At 34.1% G+C, this 18,767-nt stretch overlaps 3 protein-coding genes across 3 annotated transcripts; 2 read left to right on the forward strand and 1 right to left on the reverse strand.

The window, feature by feature from the left end:
• The first annotated feature begins 2,321 nt into the window (after window positions 1-2,321).
• Window positions 2,322-5,329, forward strand: LOC115952467 (50S ribosomal protein 5 alpha, chloroplastic-like). The gene is made up of 3 exons (XM_031069649.1): window positions 2,322-2,637; window positions 3,507-3,881; window positions 4,949-5,329. Exons 1-2 carry the CDS (start codon window positions 2,523-2,525, stop codon window positions 3,854-3,856), a joined length of 465 nt encoding a protein of 154 aa, XP_030925509.1. The 5' UTR covers window positions 2,322-2,522; the 3' UTR covers window positions 3,857-3,881; window positions 4,949-5,329.
• A 2,855-nt stretch (window positions 5,330-8,184) lies between these two features.
• Window positions 8,185-9,401, forward strand: LOC115951383 (50S ribosomal protein 5 alpha, chloroplastic-like). Its single transcript, XM_031068597.1, has 2 exons — window positions 8,185-8,392; window positions 8,796-9,401. Exons 1-2 carry the CDS (start codon window positions 8,302-8,304, stop codon window positions 9,155-9,157), a joined length of 453 nt encoding a protein of 150 aa, XP_030924457.1. The 5' UTR covers window positions 8,185-8,301; the 3' UTR covers window positions 9,158-9,401.
• A 3,308-nt stretch (window positions 9,402-12,709) lies between these two features.
• Window positions 12,710-18,636, reverse strand: LOC115954207 (E3 ubiquitin-protein ligase At1g12760-like). Its single transcript, XM_031072118.1, has 4 exons — window positions 18,020-18,636; window positions 16,461-16,580; window positions 14,575-14,866; window positions 12,710-13,052 (listed from the first exon to the last, which is right to left on the reverse strand). Exons 1-4 carry the CDS (start codon window positions 18,442-18,444, stop codon window positions 12,891-12,893), a joined length of 999 nt encoding a protein of 332 aa, XP_030927978.1. The 5' UTR covers window positions 18,445-18,636; the 3' UTR covers window positions 12,710-12,890.
• Between the last annotated feature and the right edge of the window lie 131 nt (window positions 18,637-18,767).

The following is an 18,767-nucleotide window of genomic DNA, read 5'->3' on the forward strand; positions in this document are numbered from 1 at the left end:
TCGGATGGTTGGGTATATTTCCAACTTAGATTGGGCTTGGAATCATGCTATTGTTGGGTGTTGGTGGATTTTTAAAATAATTTTTTCGATATATATATATATATATATTTGACTCTTGCCTAATAATTGTGTGAACCTTGGCTTTTGTCCCCTCACCTCACAAAAACTTATACTAGTGAAGTGACCATTGTGCCAAGTATGCATAGTGGTATAATAATATATATTTTTTAAATGGAGATTATAGGTGGAAGGATCAATTTTGGCAATAAATGTGAACTTGAATGTTGTGAGGGTCCTTTTCGGACGATGCCTAGGCCTAAGTAGGAACGAAGACCTCGGGCCTTTTAGTTGTTGTTTTAAGGGATTGGGCTTGGTTCACCGTAGCTAAATGGGCTGATTAAGTACCAAATGGTGCACAGAGTAGTAATCCTACAACACATACATACTAGCAAACAAGAGATATATGCATTGAACAGTAAGAAACAATAAAGGGGTAATGCGATAGAGAAAAAAAAAACACAAAGTAAGCGTTAGGGGTCCTTAAGACACTGTGAAATATTTCATCAATTTCTTAATTGTGTAATACATCATATTCACTAGGACGTGTCACAAGGTCCAAATAAGTTAAAAAATTACAGACTTAGATGGCTCTTTAGGCCTCTATGACTTGCAAATATCCCTTTGAATCTATGTATGTTCTCTAGTGGTTGTTTAAGGATACTGGGCGGTATTTCCCTCTTTTTTCTTACTTTCTTTGAATTCTAACAGAGTTTTCTCAATGATTCTACTTTAATTCATTGTTGTTGAATGCCTTTTACTGTTGGCTGCTTCCCTATTTTATAGTGTCATCCTAGGGTTTCGGGGGTACCATTGATTCCCCCTATCTACTCCCCTGGGTACCAAAACCAATGTTGTGCCAGCAACATTGGTGGCTGGCCCATTCCTTATTTCTCATAATTTTCTTCTTTTGGTGTTTCTTCCTAAAAAATCTCTTGCTGCCTTTTCGTTCTGCTATGTCTTGAAGAGTCGACCTTGGGTTTTTCTCCTTTCAAGGTTTCTAGTTCCCATCTTTTTAGACTTAGCTTTTGGCTGCTTTTCTTTTTGTCATTTTTCCCAAGTGAGCTGATTTCTTCCCACTAGGTTGAAAGTTTCCCAGCCACTTCCCTTCATGGTTCTTCTTTCTAGGTTCTCCGAGGTACCAGCCCCTTGTTCATGAATTGTTGGTTCTTAAGCTTTCTGATTCCCTTCTGCATCATTGGGTGGCTGATAAGGACACCTCGGCCCAAGTCATTCCATGGGGCTCCCTAGCAATTTTCTGATCTTGGCAGGCTGGGCTTTTCTTCTTCCCTTCATTCCATGAGTTCTAAAGCTTATCCATTCATGGGTTTAGGTTCCTCCTTAAAACCTTAATGGACTTGGGCATATCATCCTTTTTCTTTATTGCGGGCTCAAGTATATTTTTTTTATGGAGTTTAATTCTCTGTGCCATTTTGGGCCTTGGTGCAACTTCATGATTTTTTAGACCTCAACAAATGTTGCACACAATTCACAAGTAGGAAGTATGCATGAGTCATGTTGGGTTGGGTTTGACATATTTTTCAACCCAATCTAACCTCTTTGGGTTGAGAAGTCTCCAACCTAGGACTAGGAGGGTTGGATTGAGAACATTTTGTTAGGATTAATTAAAAAAAATTTCGATTTCTCATTCATCTATTTAAGTTTGTTATTCAATAAATAATTACAATGTACACAATTGAATAATATTCCAATTTTATTAAAAGCAAGCTCCTAAATATCAAAATAAATCAAACTAACGAATTTAAACTAAGTCTCATAATCAAAAAATAAATCTAACTAGCAAATTCAAATCACATATAATTTTTAGAGTATTACAGGCACAAGTTAGGTCAACTGGTCAGGATAATTAAGTTTATTATTTTTTAACTTAATCTAACTCAACCTTTATTAAAACAAAAATAAATAAATAAAGACTTATCAGCTCACGAAAAGTCAACCTGAGATATTGGGATTGGTGGACTGAATGCACATTCTTAATGATAAAAATAACTTTTTTAAGGGTTAAATGACAGTTAACCAAAATTTAGAGGGTATAATTTGTATTTGTATTTTATTTATTGGTATTTTTTTTTTGGTCCAGTTTGGTAGCCAAAAGCCCAAAAGAAATTTTTTTTTTTTGAGAAACAAATAAGGAGACTCATACACAACCCAAACTCTATTGGTTTTTTAGACTAACCAAAAATTACAATTACAGTACCCATGAAAACTTGAATATAAAACATGGAGGACTCTCAGCAGTTACCTATCAATTGTACCGCAATCGCGCGAGGTAGACCAAAAGAAATTTGGTTACGACTTACGACCAAAAAGTGATTTGGCTTTCTTCTTTTGTCTTCTTTGCCATTGCCAGGAGACCAAAAGAGAAAAAACTCAAAAACCAAAAGAAAACCAAAGAGAAGCAGAAAAAAGGAAACAAAGAAAGAGAGAGAGAGAGAGAGAGCGCAATGGCTCTCCTCGTTAGCTACAGTACTCTCGCGTGTTTCTCTTCTTTGTCAACTTCATCTTCTATGTCATCATCATCGTCACCATATTCAATCTTGCCTATCACTACAAATCCAGGTGAGATTATCTCTACACGATGCTCCTCTTTGTTGTTTTCCTTTCTTTTTTATTTATTACCCCTTTACACTAGTCCATCAAGAAATACAAAAAGACCAATAGATACACTTTCACTCTATCTATATAACAACCCAAAACAAACTGAGCTCACATTTTGACATTTTACTGATTAAGGATTACTTGAGTTTCTGCAGAAGAATTCATTAGCATACCCATGTGTTCTTTTTTGCAAGCTAGGGAATGTGAAAAAACAAAAAAAAAAAGGCGTTCTTTTAGGCAACTAGTAATCTGTGATTGTTTTTATTTGTGAATGCCTTTTGTTTTAAGCATATGGGTCTTAGTTATTATACTCCGTTGATCTTCCTTCAATATTGCCTCTATTTTTAGGAGTTAACATCATCACACATTTGGGGTTTCTTGGAAACGCCTTTTCATTCTCAACCCTATGATTTATGCATTTTCTATTTTCACTACTACTTTTAGTGTTACTATATGGGTTTTGTTTTAATTATTAATATCTCTTTTTTTTTTTTGCCAAAATACATTGTCTGTGTGTAAACTTTAGCCCATGAGTGATTTTAGTCCCTAACGAACTTAAAGTGATCGATTTTATTCCTAACAAACTTAAAATGATCTCTTTTAGTCCATGTAGAGTGATAACATATTAGTTTTTAGTTTTTAGTTTGACCATGCTATTAAGGGACTTAAAGTTAAAGCGATTACTTTAAACTGCAGAGACTAAAATTACTCATGAGCTAAATTTTATGGACTAACCGTGTATTTAAGCCTTTTTTTCCCCCTTATTGCCAAGTTCTGTTAAATTTTATCTGCTTTATTTTTCATTTTGATTAACATTGTTCTGCTTTTAGTTTCTAGGCTTCTCACGAACCCCATTGATCAGCATGCTAAATCATTCGATGGAGCCTGCACTTATGCACCCATTATGACCAAGAAAAGAGCTGGAACCATTGCTAAGGTATCTTCTGAAATTCATGATGGTGGTGAGTCCCAGTCAGAAAGTGATGGTGATGTGGATTTGCTACTTGAAAAACTTCCACTGGATTCAAAACTGCAACGGAAGCTGGAGCACAAGATGAAACTGAAATTGTGGAAGAAGATAAGGCTTCGAAATAAAAAGCTCATGAGGAAAAGGAGGATGAGGATGAGGAAGAGAGGCTGCTGGCCTTCTTCAAAGATGAAGAAGTTGACTAACATCTGACCCTTGCTTCAAAGTTAACTTGCAGGTTTAGTGCTGACATTTTTGTGCTCATATGATTTCCTTTTAATTTTAATATGTTTGAATTACTGTCATATGAATGTACTTGTTTTGTTCAAATCTCAATGACTGGATTATTCTTGTTTGGAAATTGAATATATGGTGGTAGCATTGTATATCCATTACTATCTTGATTGATAAAATGTTCTCCCACATTGTCATGTCCCTATGGATGATGGTGTTCTTGGGTTCTGTTCCTTGTGTTACGTTACTTCTAGGAGGTTGAACTTTTGTTTAGTGATTAGCTAAATGGTAATTCTCCACAATTACTGACAGAAAGTAAAGCAAGCGCATGGTTGTGTTATTGACAGACAAAGAACATTAGGTCATAGACAAATGCACTCACATGCAAGCATTTAGGAAAGCTATCTTGACTTAGTTCTTCTCCCATCTTCTCACAAATCTATGAAAAGCATATACATCTAATCAGGTTATATATTTTTCTTTTCAAGATCTAGTAAGTTCTCCATTCTCTATAGCATATCCATGTTTAGCCATTGAGTACCAAAGTAAAGACTCATGATAGAATAATGGACTAAAGAACAACCGTTCTTTTCACATTTTCTGGGGCAATGGTTATGCTTTGCTGATTTCAGCCTAAAACTTTGATGGTTTGGTTTTCAGACATCTGGAGGCTACTCCAAATCCATGTACTCATGTCTACATGGTCCTTCAGCCATAAACTGCAAGACCTAAAACATCCTTTTTGTAAAACCTTATACTTCTTCAGCTTCATGGGCTTGGAGAAGGATATGTTTGGCAACTTTTCTAGTGAAAGTCCAATATCCTCTTGGTATTGTGATTTGTGACTAGCTCACACAAAATCATAGACCTAATCCTCCAAGTCCGAATGATAGCACACTTACCATTTGTGTATGGGGGGCTTAGGGGAACTAATTGTGTTTCTGGCTTGGAAGTTTTATATATTCATGCAGCTTTCTTCTGCTTGGGCCTATATTTTGTCATTTTTATGGAACCTATATGATCATATGTATTGTAGTATATTGTATTGACTGTTGTTCTTTGGTGAAACAGACTACTAAGTTGGAGATTTCCTCAGCAGCTAACTCTTCCGACATTTTCTTCCTGTTTGCTCAATCACTTTAGTGCCTGTGAATATGTTGAATGAAGACCATTTGAACATGTTACTCCTATTAAGGAAGCCCATGGACTTAGTTACTGATTGATTTTGTTAGCCCTCCCTGACCGAGCCATTCCCTTCTAATTGCTTTCATTTGTCTAGGCAATTTGTTTAAGGCCTAGTGGAGTTGTTATTTTGGGTTCTTTCTACTGGTACATATAGATATAGTATCATTCTTCTGTAATGACACACCTCTGGCAAAGTACTGTGTTTGTTGCTTCCTTCTTTCTAGTCGTGCTGGCTTTCTTTAGTTTAAATTTTGCTGTTACTTTGTATATGCTCTTTAGTTTAAATTTTGTTGTTAATTACTTTGTAAATGCTAGCATGCAGACTCCTGGCTCCTGCATTATGGGCATCTCTACTATTAATTAATAGAACTCTTGGGTAATTTTAAGTCCCAATTTTGTCACTGAATATTTCTGAAACACCTATCATCAACAACTAATTTATAAACAAGTGAATTAAGTTTTGAGGCTAATGTAATAATTTACTTCATTCAAATATAATTTTTTTTTATTTTTTTTACTATCTCCCTTACTTCCTCTATACTTTGAACATTCTCTTTTGTTGTTGGGGTCCTCAACTTTTGTCTCATGTTTAAAATGGTTGCTAACCTTCCAAAGTAGATGTGAAGCCTATGTGACATTTATAAATAAATAAAGACTAGAGAAAAAAGGGGGAGGAGGGAAGAGGGGGGGGTGGGGAGGGTGTGTGGTTTGGTTTGGCTTGGTTTGGGCTATAGATTATTACAAACAATAGAAAAAGAATTGATTGAAGTTAATTTATTATAGAGTTGGGGTAATTAAAGTTACCTTTTATACACAAGGTCACGTCTTTTATAACATGTCATTCAACCCAACACTAAATCATTAAAATTCACATGTACAAATGATGCACTTTAAATAGATCTAAGACCAATTACATTGATTTCCTTAAAAAGGGTAAGACACCAATTTAGGAAGAGAAACTCAAAAAACTTCCTATTCCCTAAAATAAGTTTTTGCTATAATGCCTCCCTATCTTTAGGGGGGAACATGGTTCGTTCTCCCAATCTTTATTTTATTATTTTTGGTGTCTTGTTAACTAAAATAAAGAAAAGTGGAAAAATAATAAATAATAAATAAAAGGATAAATATTTTAATGAAATAGAGTATGGGTAAGATAATTTGAGGTGAGTGTTTTGTAAAGTGATTGGCTCTTTTTTTTTTTTTTTTTTTTTGCTAAGGAAAAATGGTAGGTTGTTATCATAAAATAAAAAGGAAATTTTAGGTAAGCTAATGTGAATTTTCTAAATCCAAAAAACACAATGACTACCTTAAACCATTTGAAGCTTCTTTGTTTTGGTAGGAAGTGGCTTTTCTTTTCTTACAATTTTTGGGTTTTGATATTGTGAAAAAAGCAAATCAATGAAAAAGAAGTACAATATTAGTGGAAAACGTTTTCCTTTTGAATAGCAAAAAACATTTTCCACTTTCGAAGAGTAGCAATGTGTTTCTGGAACATTAGATACTAAAAAAAAACCACTACAAACTACTCACAAATGTAATTACACTCTTTTTGTCATTTTTCTTTCACGGGCATAGATTGTTATTATCAATTGTTGTCTAACTATTGATTTTTTCCAAAATTGAAAATTTTTAATTCAAATTAATCACCTTTTTGCTTAATTTTTTGAGTGTCTATTCCAAATTTGGGATTTGTTTTCTTATTTGTGAAAAAACCTAGAAAATACTTTCTTATTTGACATCTATTTACGTAAAAATAAGTTTGGTTTATAGAGTAATTTGGAATTATAAGAAATAATTTCGAAGTATATGAAATATGTTTTGACTTTTTTCTATAAAATATTTTTAAATAGTAATTTTAGTAGGATAAATATTGAGCCTATATAACATTGGCCCAAACAGTGGAAACAAATTTAGCATTGACTAGCCCATTTTGATAATGAATATCGATCCTCAAACTGGTGGTCAAAGCTTAATACGCTCCCAAGCCCAATATTGAGGTTACATCCGAGGATTGTCCAAGCTTTTGAGGTAGAATCCTAGAAAAGGTAAACTTCTCCGAGGTAACTTTCTGAAGCTTCTTAATGATTTCACAACAACCTCTGCATTAATGAAGGTCACCTGCCTGACACCACTGCATTTAATGTAGAAGGACAAGCCTGAAAAGTAAAAGGAAGCCCCGGAAGTCTCTATTCATTATGAATAATCAGGAAAGAAGAGTTCGATAAGACCAAAAGTTATATAGGTGAACTCTTGAACAGTAAGAAGAAACCCTAGAAGACTTCATTCATGATGAATAATCAAAAAAGGAGAGCCTAATAAGACCAAAGTTATCCAGGTGGACAAAGACAAAATACGAAAAAGAGGAAGATGGCTCATATAAAAGAGAAGAAAGAAGAAAGAAAAAAAAAAAAAAACAACACACAATGTGCAAAAAAGAGAGATAGAGAGTGTAAATGTTCTTGAGAATTATTCTTGTAACACAACACACAGAATTAAAGAAAGAAAAGTTCATCTCCATGCATTGGATGAACCAAGTGATTCATGTGTTCTTGTTCAGATTTCCCATTGTGGCTCAATATTAATCCATAACATAAATTAGTTGTAATATTTATCTTGCTTAGTATCCAAAATTACTGAGATAAGGTTAACGCCCGTAGAGTAATAACTTTTTTTTTTTTTTTTTTGAGAAGTCCGTAGAGTAATAACTAATAAGTAAATATTACAACTTTTTATTTGAAATTGAGGTAGGAATTTGAACCTGAGATTTCTCCATTATAAAAGTAATGTTAGAGATACAAACTTTTTTTATAAATTTTTTTACAAATTGTTTATGTGGTTAGTAGTTATTCGTAAATAAAAAAATGATAATGGTATATTTAGATAAAAATCAATAAAATGTTAACCATATCAACATTTTGTAAATATATTGTAAAATAATTTATAACTGCATGCCTGTAACATTACTCTTATTATAAACATAAACATTTTTATACAAAATATTTTTGGAGAACTTAATTTTGAGCGATGTCACATTTTAACATTTGAGTAAAAATTAGGGGATTAAAGTGATGGGATGGGTAGTAAAATTAAAAATTCTTCGTTATGGTTACCTTATCGAGTGGAGAGTGGACTATAGACTGACAAATACGCGGACATAGGAGGAGGAGGAGCTTGTCAAGGCTTATCCACTTTCCACACATTCATATCCAAACCACCAAATTTCAAAGAGAGCCAGCGTTATGGCTCTCCTTCTCTGCTCCAATCCTCTCACCTCTCTCCCTTCTTCTTCTTCATCTTCTTCTTCATTGTCTTGTTCATCATCATCAACAAGTAAGCCTCTCTCTCTCTCTCTCTCTCTCTCTCATTTGTTATTCCTCTTTACGTTTTTAATTGTTGTTGATACAATTTTTATGCATATATCCCAAAGTCACTGAATCCGAGTTGAGCAACGTCATTGTTGTTTTATAATTTATTCTCTTGTAGCAACCTTGCCTTACTTCATATTCAATCACATACTCAGTTGGGTTTTTCTTCAAACACGTTAAGATCACTTTAATCTGCATCTGTATTTACTGGCTTGAGTAGCTTCTAAAGGTTAAAATGCCATTTCATATATTGCAACAAATCATTATGTTATCTGGGTTTTGTATAAAATAACTCAATTTTCCTTCTTTTGGTTGTATTTCAAGCTTTAAACTTTTTCATATCCAAATTTTATGCTATTGGCTTTCAGTCTCCAGGTTGCATATGAAACCCATTGATCTGCACCCAAAATCTTTCAAAGGGAGTCACATTCACACACCCTTTATCATCAAGAAGACAGGTTCGCTAATTGTGAAAGCTTCTTCCGACATTGATGGAACCGGTGCTGAGCCTTCTTCGGATAGCAAGGAAGAGGCTGAGAGCAAGGAGGAGGTTGTGCCGGTTAACAAACTGCCCTTGGAATCAAAGCTTCAGGAGAGGATGGAACAGAAGGAGAGGATGAAATTGGCAAAAAAGATAAGGCTTCGGAGAAAGAGGCTTGTTAGAAAGAGGAGATTGAGGAAGAAGGGCCGATGGCCACCCTCAAAGATGAAGAAGTTAAAGAATGTATGACCTTTGCCTCAAATTGTATTGCAGGTTTTGTGCTGACCCTTTTGCTTCTTTATGTGTCATTTCAATTTGTTCTTGCCAGCTTAGACAATATCTGTGCATCAGTGTATCTTGTTATTTTCAAATTAAAGACTTAAGTATTAGATATACATTTCCAATTTGTAGATGGTTTAAAGTCACCTCTTTTTAGACTGATTAGATAGCCCTCTTATCTTGAGATTATTTCCATTCTATTAATGTACTACAATTTTGTATCCTTTTTTTTTTTTTTTGATGAGTACAATTTTGTATCCTGGTTATAGTTGGTTATTATGTGATTGTGAGGTAAAACTAAAAGTGTCCAAGAGTTAAGAAAGATAGGTGCTTCATTTATAAGCAACTAACTCAGTGGCTTTGTTTCCATAAACCATGGATTGTAAATGAAATGAATGTATCATCATACTATTTAGAGATGACAATCTTGAGGTTGTTAGGTTACATCTTAAACTTGGAAAATTTACAACAGCTAAAATGTCCCTTAATTGTTGCTAAGCTGCAGAAATTATTACTCGTTAATCATCTTCCTGATGTCCTTCACTTGAGGATTTCATGTTTAAGTGTCCTTCGAAATTTGAATCCCTTAAAGGGTCAGCAGTAAATAGAGGGAGAAACTGATGGCCAACAAGAAAGTCAAGCGATCCTTTTTGACTCTCCAGGTATATAAAATTTGGGTTAGGGGGAACTCTGGCTATGTATACTACTGTGACACTCCGCAGCAGCCAGCAGCCAGCAGCCATAAGAACTAAATTTTGGATTTAAGGAGACTCCTTGGAAGTTAGAAGCTACATGGCTTTGTGTAAATTTTTTGCTTACTTCACTACCAGAGTAGGAAAGGCAAGCCTTGAGCAAGATTTAACACAATATATTACATAATACATTGCATTTAGCATGTGATAGTTCTGGTCAATCATTTTAGTGGTCTCACATATTTTTGGCATTTGCATTAGAAACATGAATTTGTCTTAAATTTATGCTTTAAATTGTGCTCACCCCCCCTCCCCCCCCCTTCCCCCTTCTCTCTCCTATTCACAAGAAGAGTACAAGAAAGCATTCTTGAAATCCCTTTTCATATGGTTCAAAGTTAGATCACTCTAAGTGAAATAGGAGCAGAGCTCAAGCAAAAGGTTTAAGTAGAATTATGAATCTTCCAGTCTAAAGTTTCATGCTTTGTGAATGGTATATACTTATCAAAATGTTAAAGTTCTCAAAGGTTCAGTAATCTATGTCTTTAATGGAGTAGCAAAAAGCAAGTTTTCCAGGAACTGCACTTAAAATATGGAGACAAAGACCGAAAAGCAGTGACATATATAGTGTTTCTTAGTTTAGACTTTAGATGATGCTTCTTCTAGTTTTCTTGGGTCTATGCTAATACCATGACTACTTTCAGTGCCATGCATGCACGGCAGTACCATAACGGCCTCCAAGGTTTTACCAGATTATCTGTGGATATGATCTTTATTAAGAAAAGAAAATGTTAAGGCCTGTTTGAATCTGTAATTTGAGAACAGTGTTATTCACTCAAGTGTCACAGCAGAACTGCAGAACAATATATTTGGGAACTTGTCTTTAGTTCTTCTTCAGTCTTCTGTCCTGTCCTTTTGTTCATGACAAACGAGACTACAAAAATGCTTGTTTCTAAAACTTCCTTAAGTGTATTTTTTTTTTTTTTTTTTTTTTTGGGAAAATGCAAGTTGCTGGAATATTTTTACTAACAACGAAAGAATTTTTTTTTTTTTAAACCAAAATTTTAAAATGAAGAATTTTTATTAGTGATAAATATGGTCCAAAAGTTTAAATATGGTTCAAATTCAGGACCTCCTGCTCTGATACCAAAATAAATGACTAATTATCCTAAAATGTTGAGCATTAAAGAAATATTGAATTTAATCATTTGACTAATATTCTAACAATTAGATATTAAAAAACATTATTAACATTCTACAACCACAGGGTATGAAGCACATATATAGACACAGACACAGGTATGGATGTGACACCAAGATATGACATTTTTTGAAAAATTAGGACACAATACTGCTGGTATAAGCTAATTGTTAAATATATCTTTATTTATATTTTAAAATATCATTAACATTTATTTTTTCATATAATGTTAAAAATATATAAGTTTTTTTTTAGATGAAATACATCGATTTTTTTTTTTTTGAGAAACACACACACATAAGGGAGAGAAAAAAATTCTAACACAAATGCGCTCACAACTTTACTCAAAATACATCGAATTTTAATTAAAGGAAATTAGCCATGATTGGCCAAGAGTATATCATGAAGAGTAATAATAAATAATAAAGTGAATTAATAACTAATAAATGATATTTATAAATTAGAATATAAACCAATGGTAAGGTTAAAAAATGTAAATAAAAGATAACTAGACAAGTGTTCAAGATTGAGACTTAAAAAAAAAAAAAAAACAAAAAAAAGTCCCTCTTGTGTCCCACAATTTATACAAAAAAAAGAAAAGGAATCTACTAGGACACGTGTAGAGGTGTTTCAGAAGTGTCTAACAGAGCACGGCACCATCTATACTTCCTAGGTAGGAAGTAGTGGTGGTCCTAGAGGATTGACCTAAGTTGATTATATAAATAGAATATCCTAAATTTATGCAAAGCTGATTGGGATTGCAGATTTGCAATCAATCATGACCGGGTCACATTCAGCATCATGTAACGTACTTTACATTCAGATCCAGTGCAAAGCGCTCAATCCTGGGCATGGCCTGTACTTTACATCTCACAAAATCTGAATCCTCTTCCAACCCCTTTGCATAATGGAGGCACAGCATTCGAGTTGCATGAAAAATATGCACTTCCATTTTTCTTGACAGACATGCCTACTAAGGAAATCTGTGGTTCTGTAATGGCCTTCAAATTACAATGACAGCCAACGACTTTGGTAAAATAGTGAAGCCTGCCATTTCCTTGTTATACAAGGTTTTCTATAGGTATCTGATGCCGCCCTGCATGTTACGCATTGCTACGTTTGAGATTTGTTACCTGATTTACTAGTAACCAAGTTCTTTGGTTGCTTTTTCCAGATTCACAGTCTTAATCCCAAGAGATAAGATCTCTTTCTTTTAATTCTTTCACATCAGTCAAATCACCATGCTGATTTTGCCAATTCATGATAAAAGCAAAATTTAAACTTGTCACCACACAAATATAAATATTCCTACAAAACATAAATTCAACATTTTCCCTACTTCGCCCTCTGGCTCTTTGGTTCCTGCCACAGGCTTGAGGAGTGGAGGGCTTGTTTGTCAAGTGAAACTTGTTCAGTGGCTGCAAAAGAGCAGAAATTTCAATTGATTTCCAAATTTGCAAATCAAATGAAAAGACCCCATCTCCAACTTTTTGTCCTAACTTACCACATCTACAAAATATACAGTCAATGTAAACTAGAGTTGAAAATTCAATCTATTTACAAATTAAGGGTTTAGGAACTGGAACCATGTAAGAAAATTTCACTCTTCCCGTTTTTTTTTTTTTTGTTTTGTTTTTTTTTTTTTTTTTTTTTTTTTTTTTTTTTTGGGTTTCTATGCCCTTCTCTGTTGTCTACATCAGTAGTCAGCACTCAGCAGGTCAGTGAAATGACCATCAGGATTCTGCACTCTCAAATCCGCTTTCAATAAATATATAGCCTCGCTGTCTTGTGATTTGGACACAAGAAAAAATGGTCAAACCAATGTATCCACCCGGAGGATATTATATTTGCAGAGAGGGCAGGTCGCATTTATTCGAAGCCATCTGCTGATGCATCCACAATGGAAATGGTGATTGCAGGGAAGGGTATACAGCTCTACTCCATCTGCATACTGTGAAAGGCAGATGCAGCACTCCTACAAAAAAGACAGGACATAAATTAGGATTCATGAGTCTCTTATTCTGAAAATTTTGCAGTTGCAATAACAATAACACTTGAAAGAAAAAAGATAGCTTCCACTCCATGATATTAGCACTGTATGCACAATCACACAATTCGTAGCAGTGTAGCACCACCAATGAATCAAGTGCAATCATAAAAGTTTGATGCTTATCAACCAATAACATAGCTTCCACTCCAAGCTATAAGCCCTCTATGCAGAGTCACATAATGAGTAGCACCACCAATGAATCAAGTGCAATCATATAAGTTTGATAAATATCAACCAATACCATATGGAAAAATGTAAATTTTAAGGCAATATTACAAGTTGTTAGTTTATCTACAGTGATGAGATCCATGACGACCGGATTTATTAGGATAAGTGCGTTATGGATAACCACTTTTTGAGTAATTAATATTTATTAGGGGGGACGGGGAAGAGCAATGATGGAGTTCAGCTATGTCACACCATGTAAAAACAAAATTGGTAACTGATACATAAGTATCACAAGGGAGCAAGTATAACTGGTCCATCACTGCATGGGACTTTTCAAAAAAAAATAAAAATGTCACCAAAAATTGATCAAATAGTAGTACCTAAGAAGTAATCTTATCATTGATAGTTTATAAAGCCTTTGCACATCTACATATATTTTTAATCCTCACATGGATCAATTTTGTTTGGCATGTAAACCACCACTTGAAAAGACCTCAATTAGAATTTTTAATCAAGGTTTGCTTAATCAAACATTGTACAAAAATCCAGTATGTGACTAATATGTCAGCCAAAAGAAAATTAAGAGAGAGAGAGAGAGTTGTAGTTTTCCTATTTCTCAAATGCACATAACATGAGAATAACCAAGTAATATTTCAAAAAACTTCCTAAGTTGCACCAGGAAATGGATAAAACATTTCATGCACATTTCCTTGGCCGAAAAATAAGACAAAAACTTATAAGCATATTTTAAATACTTGCATTGTTTCACTAGCATCATAACAGTTATTTTTAAAACCCATCATAAATTCCATAGCATAAAAGGCCTACAAAAGTTTTTAGCATGACTTTGGAGGTTGAATTTGTTTTGTAATCAAAACAAAAATATTGATAACTTGACCATTGAAATTTCTCACCACAATAAATATTTATGGATCAATGAAAATTGTGGAATTCTAGGAAAAATTAGTAAAATGACAGTTTCAAATTGTATTAATCAAAGAAACAATAGCTCTAGTCAAAGTCAAATATCACAATATTCTATTAATATCAACATATACGTCACAGTAAATTTGTATGCCAGCAAGGCAGATGGGTTAAAAGATTATTATAGCGTAGAAGATGCAAAGAACCATGTAGAAAAAACAAAAAAGGGGAAAGACTATGAAAAATGATGAGTAAAAAAGATGCTTCCATGCAGAATGAAGCAATGAATTTGAGCAACTGAATAAATCTGATATGATTAAAAAAAAAAAAAAAAAGATGAGGAATTGGTGCTCACAGAATCCTCTGGTTGAAGAGAAAGTTCATTGACAGAATTACTGTTTCCTGACACCATTGCTCCAACAATTTTCATTCCATCATTGTCAAAGATCCCCATCGGATTGGCCTGTCGAAATCTATACTTGGGAAGAGAGCCGATATCATCTTCAGATGCACCTTTTCTTATTGTCATAGCATAGGCAAATGCAACAAGTGGAATGCAGCAGCAAAGAGCAACGAAAATGACAAATGCCATTCCAATGCAAAAGATGATAAAGAACAAATCAAAGGCTAGAAAAACAACAGTTAACCTGCACATAATTTACAGGGAATATCACTGAGGGTTCCATATGTTTGTTGAACATGAAAACAAATAATAATATATCATGGCTGAGTTTTTAAATATTGGTATTGCTTCTCTTTTGGCTGCTTCCAATCGATAACTAGAAACTATATAAGTGTTGACTTGAGCCCCTATCTGGGCTCAAATCCTATGTAGATCAAATACTTTGCACAGGCCATGAATTCTGATATAAGCTGAACCAAAAATAAAACTAGTCCAAAGATGAACTGCTTTTGTTTAATATCTAGTTTGTCTAAATGTAGGTTACAATTAGTTACTACCAGATTTGGTGGTAATATATATGAAATTTCCAGATTTAAAACTAGTTTGTTGCTTTGTCATCAAAATATGCATGTGAAAACACCAAAAATTTATAAGTTCATTTCAGAGGTAATGTGTATTTGAACAAAACCAAATTTATAAGTAAAAAACTAGCTTTTTATAGGAATATATCTGGTCCATTGTTGAACAATTTTCTGACAATTTTTTTTTTTTTTTTTATCAAATTGAAAATAATTAAGACCGATTATATTGTTCTTAGTTGGCCAGGTTCTATGACTTACCAAACACCCCCTTATTGTTGAAAGGCCATAGAATGATAAACAGTTGAACTTGGTGAATAACAAGATATCACCTCACACAACAAAAGCAAAATACTTCACAACACTTGGAAAAGAAAGGGGGGGGGGGGGGGGGAGAGCGATTTATCAGTACGAAAACATCAATAAATCATAAAATTTAAAGATCTTCCTTTGAGTATTCCCAAGCTGTTAGGATACTAGCTGTATCTGTATGTACTGAAGCTACCATGTGTTGTATTGTATGCTAGTATTGTTAGCACAGTAATACAGTTAGTCACAGTAATGCAGTTCGTTAGCTTTTGGGTGGGAATTGGTTAAGCAGAGATTGCATTGTATATAAGCTGCTAAGATGATCAATAAGAGGTATCCACAGAATTAACCCAAGTTAGTGCTTATCTTCTTCTTCTTCTTCTTTCTTTGCTTAGGAGGTTGGTTACTCTCGAAGCAACTGTGATCTTCTTCCTTAATTCCCATTCTTCCTTCTCCAATTTCTGAACTACCAAGACCTTAACACAAGCTCTGCTCTTAATTTATATAATTTTAAGGAGAAGAGAGAAAGAAGAAAACAAGAAAATTTTATTTTATTGGGAAGAAGATCCTCTATATAAACATGACGTTCCAGTGTGCATAAGTGCTTCCTTCTCCCCCCCCCCCTCTCTCTCTCTCTCTCTTTCTGATATATAGAAACATAAAGCAGTTAACTAGAGTTCCCACAAGAAGTACATAATAGGCACAAAATCCACCAGAAGAAAATAAATTTACCAAATTTTTATGTTGATGCACCTAATGAATAAGTTTCAACATAGATTTAAACTTCATCTTTATTCATATTGAGATACAATCATTCAAACACTTGTTTTTTTATTTCCTCTTATTCATTCATCATGATGTATGTAAGTACGTTTATGTAAAAAACCATTAGAGATGTCCATTTAGAATTAGTTCAAAATCTTAAGCCATGTCTTAAGCCATGTCTCTTACCAATAGAGGCGAGGAGAATCCTGCAAAAGTGCTTGGCCGCCTGCAACAATCCAATAGAATCCAAATACCCACCAGATGGATGATATCATTGTATTTATTGACTCCAAGCTTTTTACAATTCTGAAAAACAAAATAAAAACAATAACAAGTGTTACATGAAACATTCTTCCATTGTTAAGGGTTTAGTATTTTGCATACTAGTAATTGTTTTCAATCTCTCCCATCTTATTAGAAAGAGGGGAGAAAAAGTTTATTTTTCAGTTCACTACAATGCAGATGTTTATGCCTTTAGCATCAAAATGATATGTGATATGTCTTGGTACAAACTACAAAGTCCATATCTTCATCCCACACCCTCCGAACACAAAAACACAGAGGGAGAACGTAGAGCACGGATCAGGACAATCAAGTTTAAAGAAAAGCTCAAGCAATGAGAATTACTTTCGTTGCTAACCTGTTTCTCTTATAATTGTATCTTTGAGAAAAATTACATATGGAAGATCACTAGGCTCCAACAATGAAAGGAGCTGACTAATGATGAAAGCTAATAAGCACAGTATCATAAACACAACTAAGTATAACAAGACTCTATCCGCCACCTCAAGCAAAAGGTAAACTCACATGCAGTAGCCTTCAAAGATGACATAATTGCTGGTTTCATTGCACTTTTGCCCACACAATGTAACTTATCAAAAACAAAATAAATGCATGCAAGCTTTAATCATATACATCGTATGGAGGTAACCTTTTTACCTTTTTTTTTGCCCCTTTTATTTAACTTCCTAGATTATTATACATATAGAGCAAAAAAAATCCTAAATTATACGTATTAAAAAAAAAAATCCTAGATTATTATCCTCCAAATTTGACATTAATTGTCACATTTTTTAATTCTCAGAATCAAAATATGAATGTGGTCCATTGTTTCTACTACTATCCTACCCATCAGATAAGCTTAAACCCAGTCCCCCAAAATTCTGTACCCAACATAAGCTTATGCTGTAATTTGAGACATGCTCTTTATTACTACTAATTTATACTAATCAAAATCTCAGCAGAGAGAGAGAGAGAGAAACCCAATTATACCATGAAAATTGGAAAATTCATATTACTCAAAAACGTGTTGACTGTAGAGACAGAAAATTGCAAAGCAATGCCCAAATTTTTTTTTTTTTTTTTTAAATTTCTTTCTTTCTTCTTGTTTATCAAAAAACAAAACAAAAATTTCAATGTAACTAAAAACAGCAATACTACGTACACACCCAATTTCATAATTAACTAAAAATGAAAAAGGGACGCTTAGAACTTATTGATATCAATTAAATAAAAAATTAACTACCCAAATTAACATTATTTTCAAGAATAAAAAAACAAAATATAATTTTGCAAAAGAAAAAAAAAAAAAGACTAACAATACTAAATTTTTTTGATAAGTTTCACATTTAATACCACACCAACTACCAACATAAAACCTCAATTGTTGCTGAGAAATAAATTATTTTTTTAAAAAAAATAAAAAGAAAAAGAAAATATGAGAGAGAGTGAGAAGCTAGAGTGACCTGTTGTGAGAGAAAGGGTAGGAAGAATTGCGAAAGAGAAAGTGAAGGTAGACGCAGGCGACATGGAAGAGGCATTGGAGAGAGTAACCGAAGAGCCAAAGCCTGAGAGGTGTGGAAGGTCTCTCTTTGAAAGTAGAGAGTAGAACCACCAGAGCCACCACCACGAACCCCAAGTTCCACACCAGGTCCACCACCATTATCGCCTTCCAGTAGTACCCGTAGTAACAGTAACTACCGTTATCGTTATAGTAACTGTAATCGTGCCCCGACTCCTCATCCTCCGATCGGGGTTGCTGCTCCTCCTCATCTCCTTCTTCTTGGCGGTGGCGCGTGAACAGACGCGCCGCGTATCGAGTGAGTGGCACTGTGAAGCTCCTTCTCCCCCTGCTGGTGCTCGCCACGCGTACTGGCAGTTCTGCCTCCATTTTACTATTTTAGAGAGAGAGAGAGAGAGAGAGACGTGTGTGTTTGAACTTTGAAAAGAGAGACAGTTTTAGAGAGAGAGAGAGAGAGAGAGGTGTTGCTTAGGGAAGGAGAAGAGAGTATAGTGGAAGTGGCGCTTTGGAAAGGAAAGGAAAATGAAAGGGAAGAAAACGATGTCGTGTTATTGCGATGTGGATGGATTTCGAGAGTTTTTTAAGAGTTTCTGTTTTGTCGAGTCCTAGGATGGTTCGTGAGAGTGACTTTTTTAATAAATGGAGTTTTTTTTTTAACTTTTTTTTTTTGGATAATCTAATAAATGGAGTTT

The sequence above is a fragment of the Quercus lobata genome, chromosome 7 (genome assembly GCF_001633185.2).
Source record: "Quercus lobata isolate SW786 chromosome 7, ValleyOak3.0 Primary Assembly, whole genome shotgun sequence".
In the NCBI taxonomy this organism is placed as follows: Eukaryota; Viridiplantae; Streptophyta; class Magnoliopsida; order Fagales; family Fagaceae; genus Quercus; species Quercus lobata.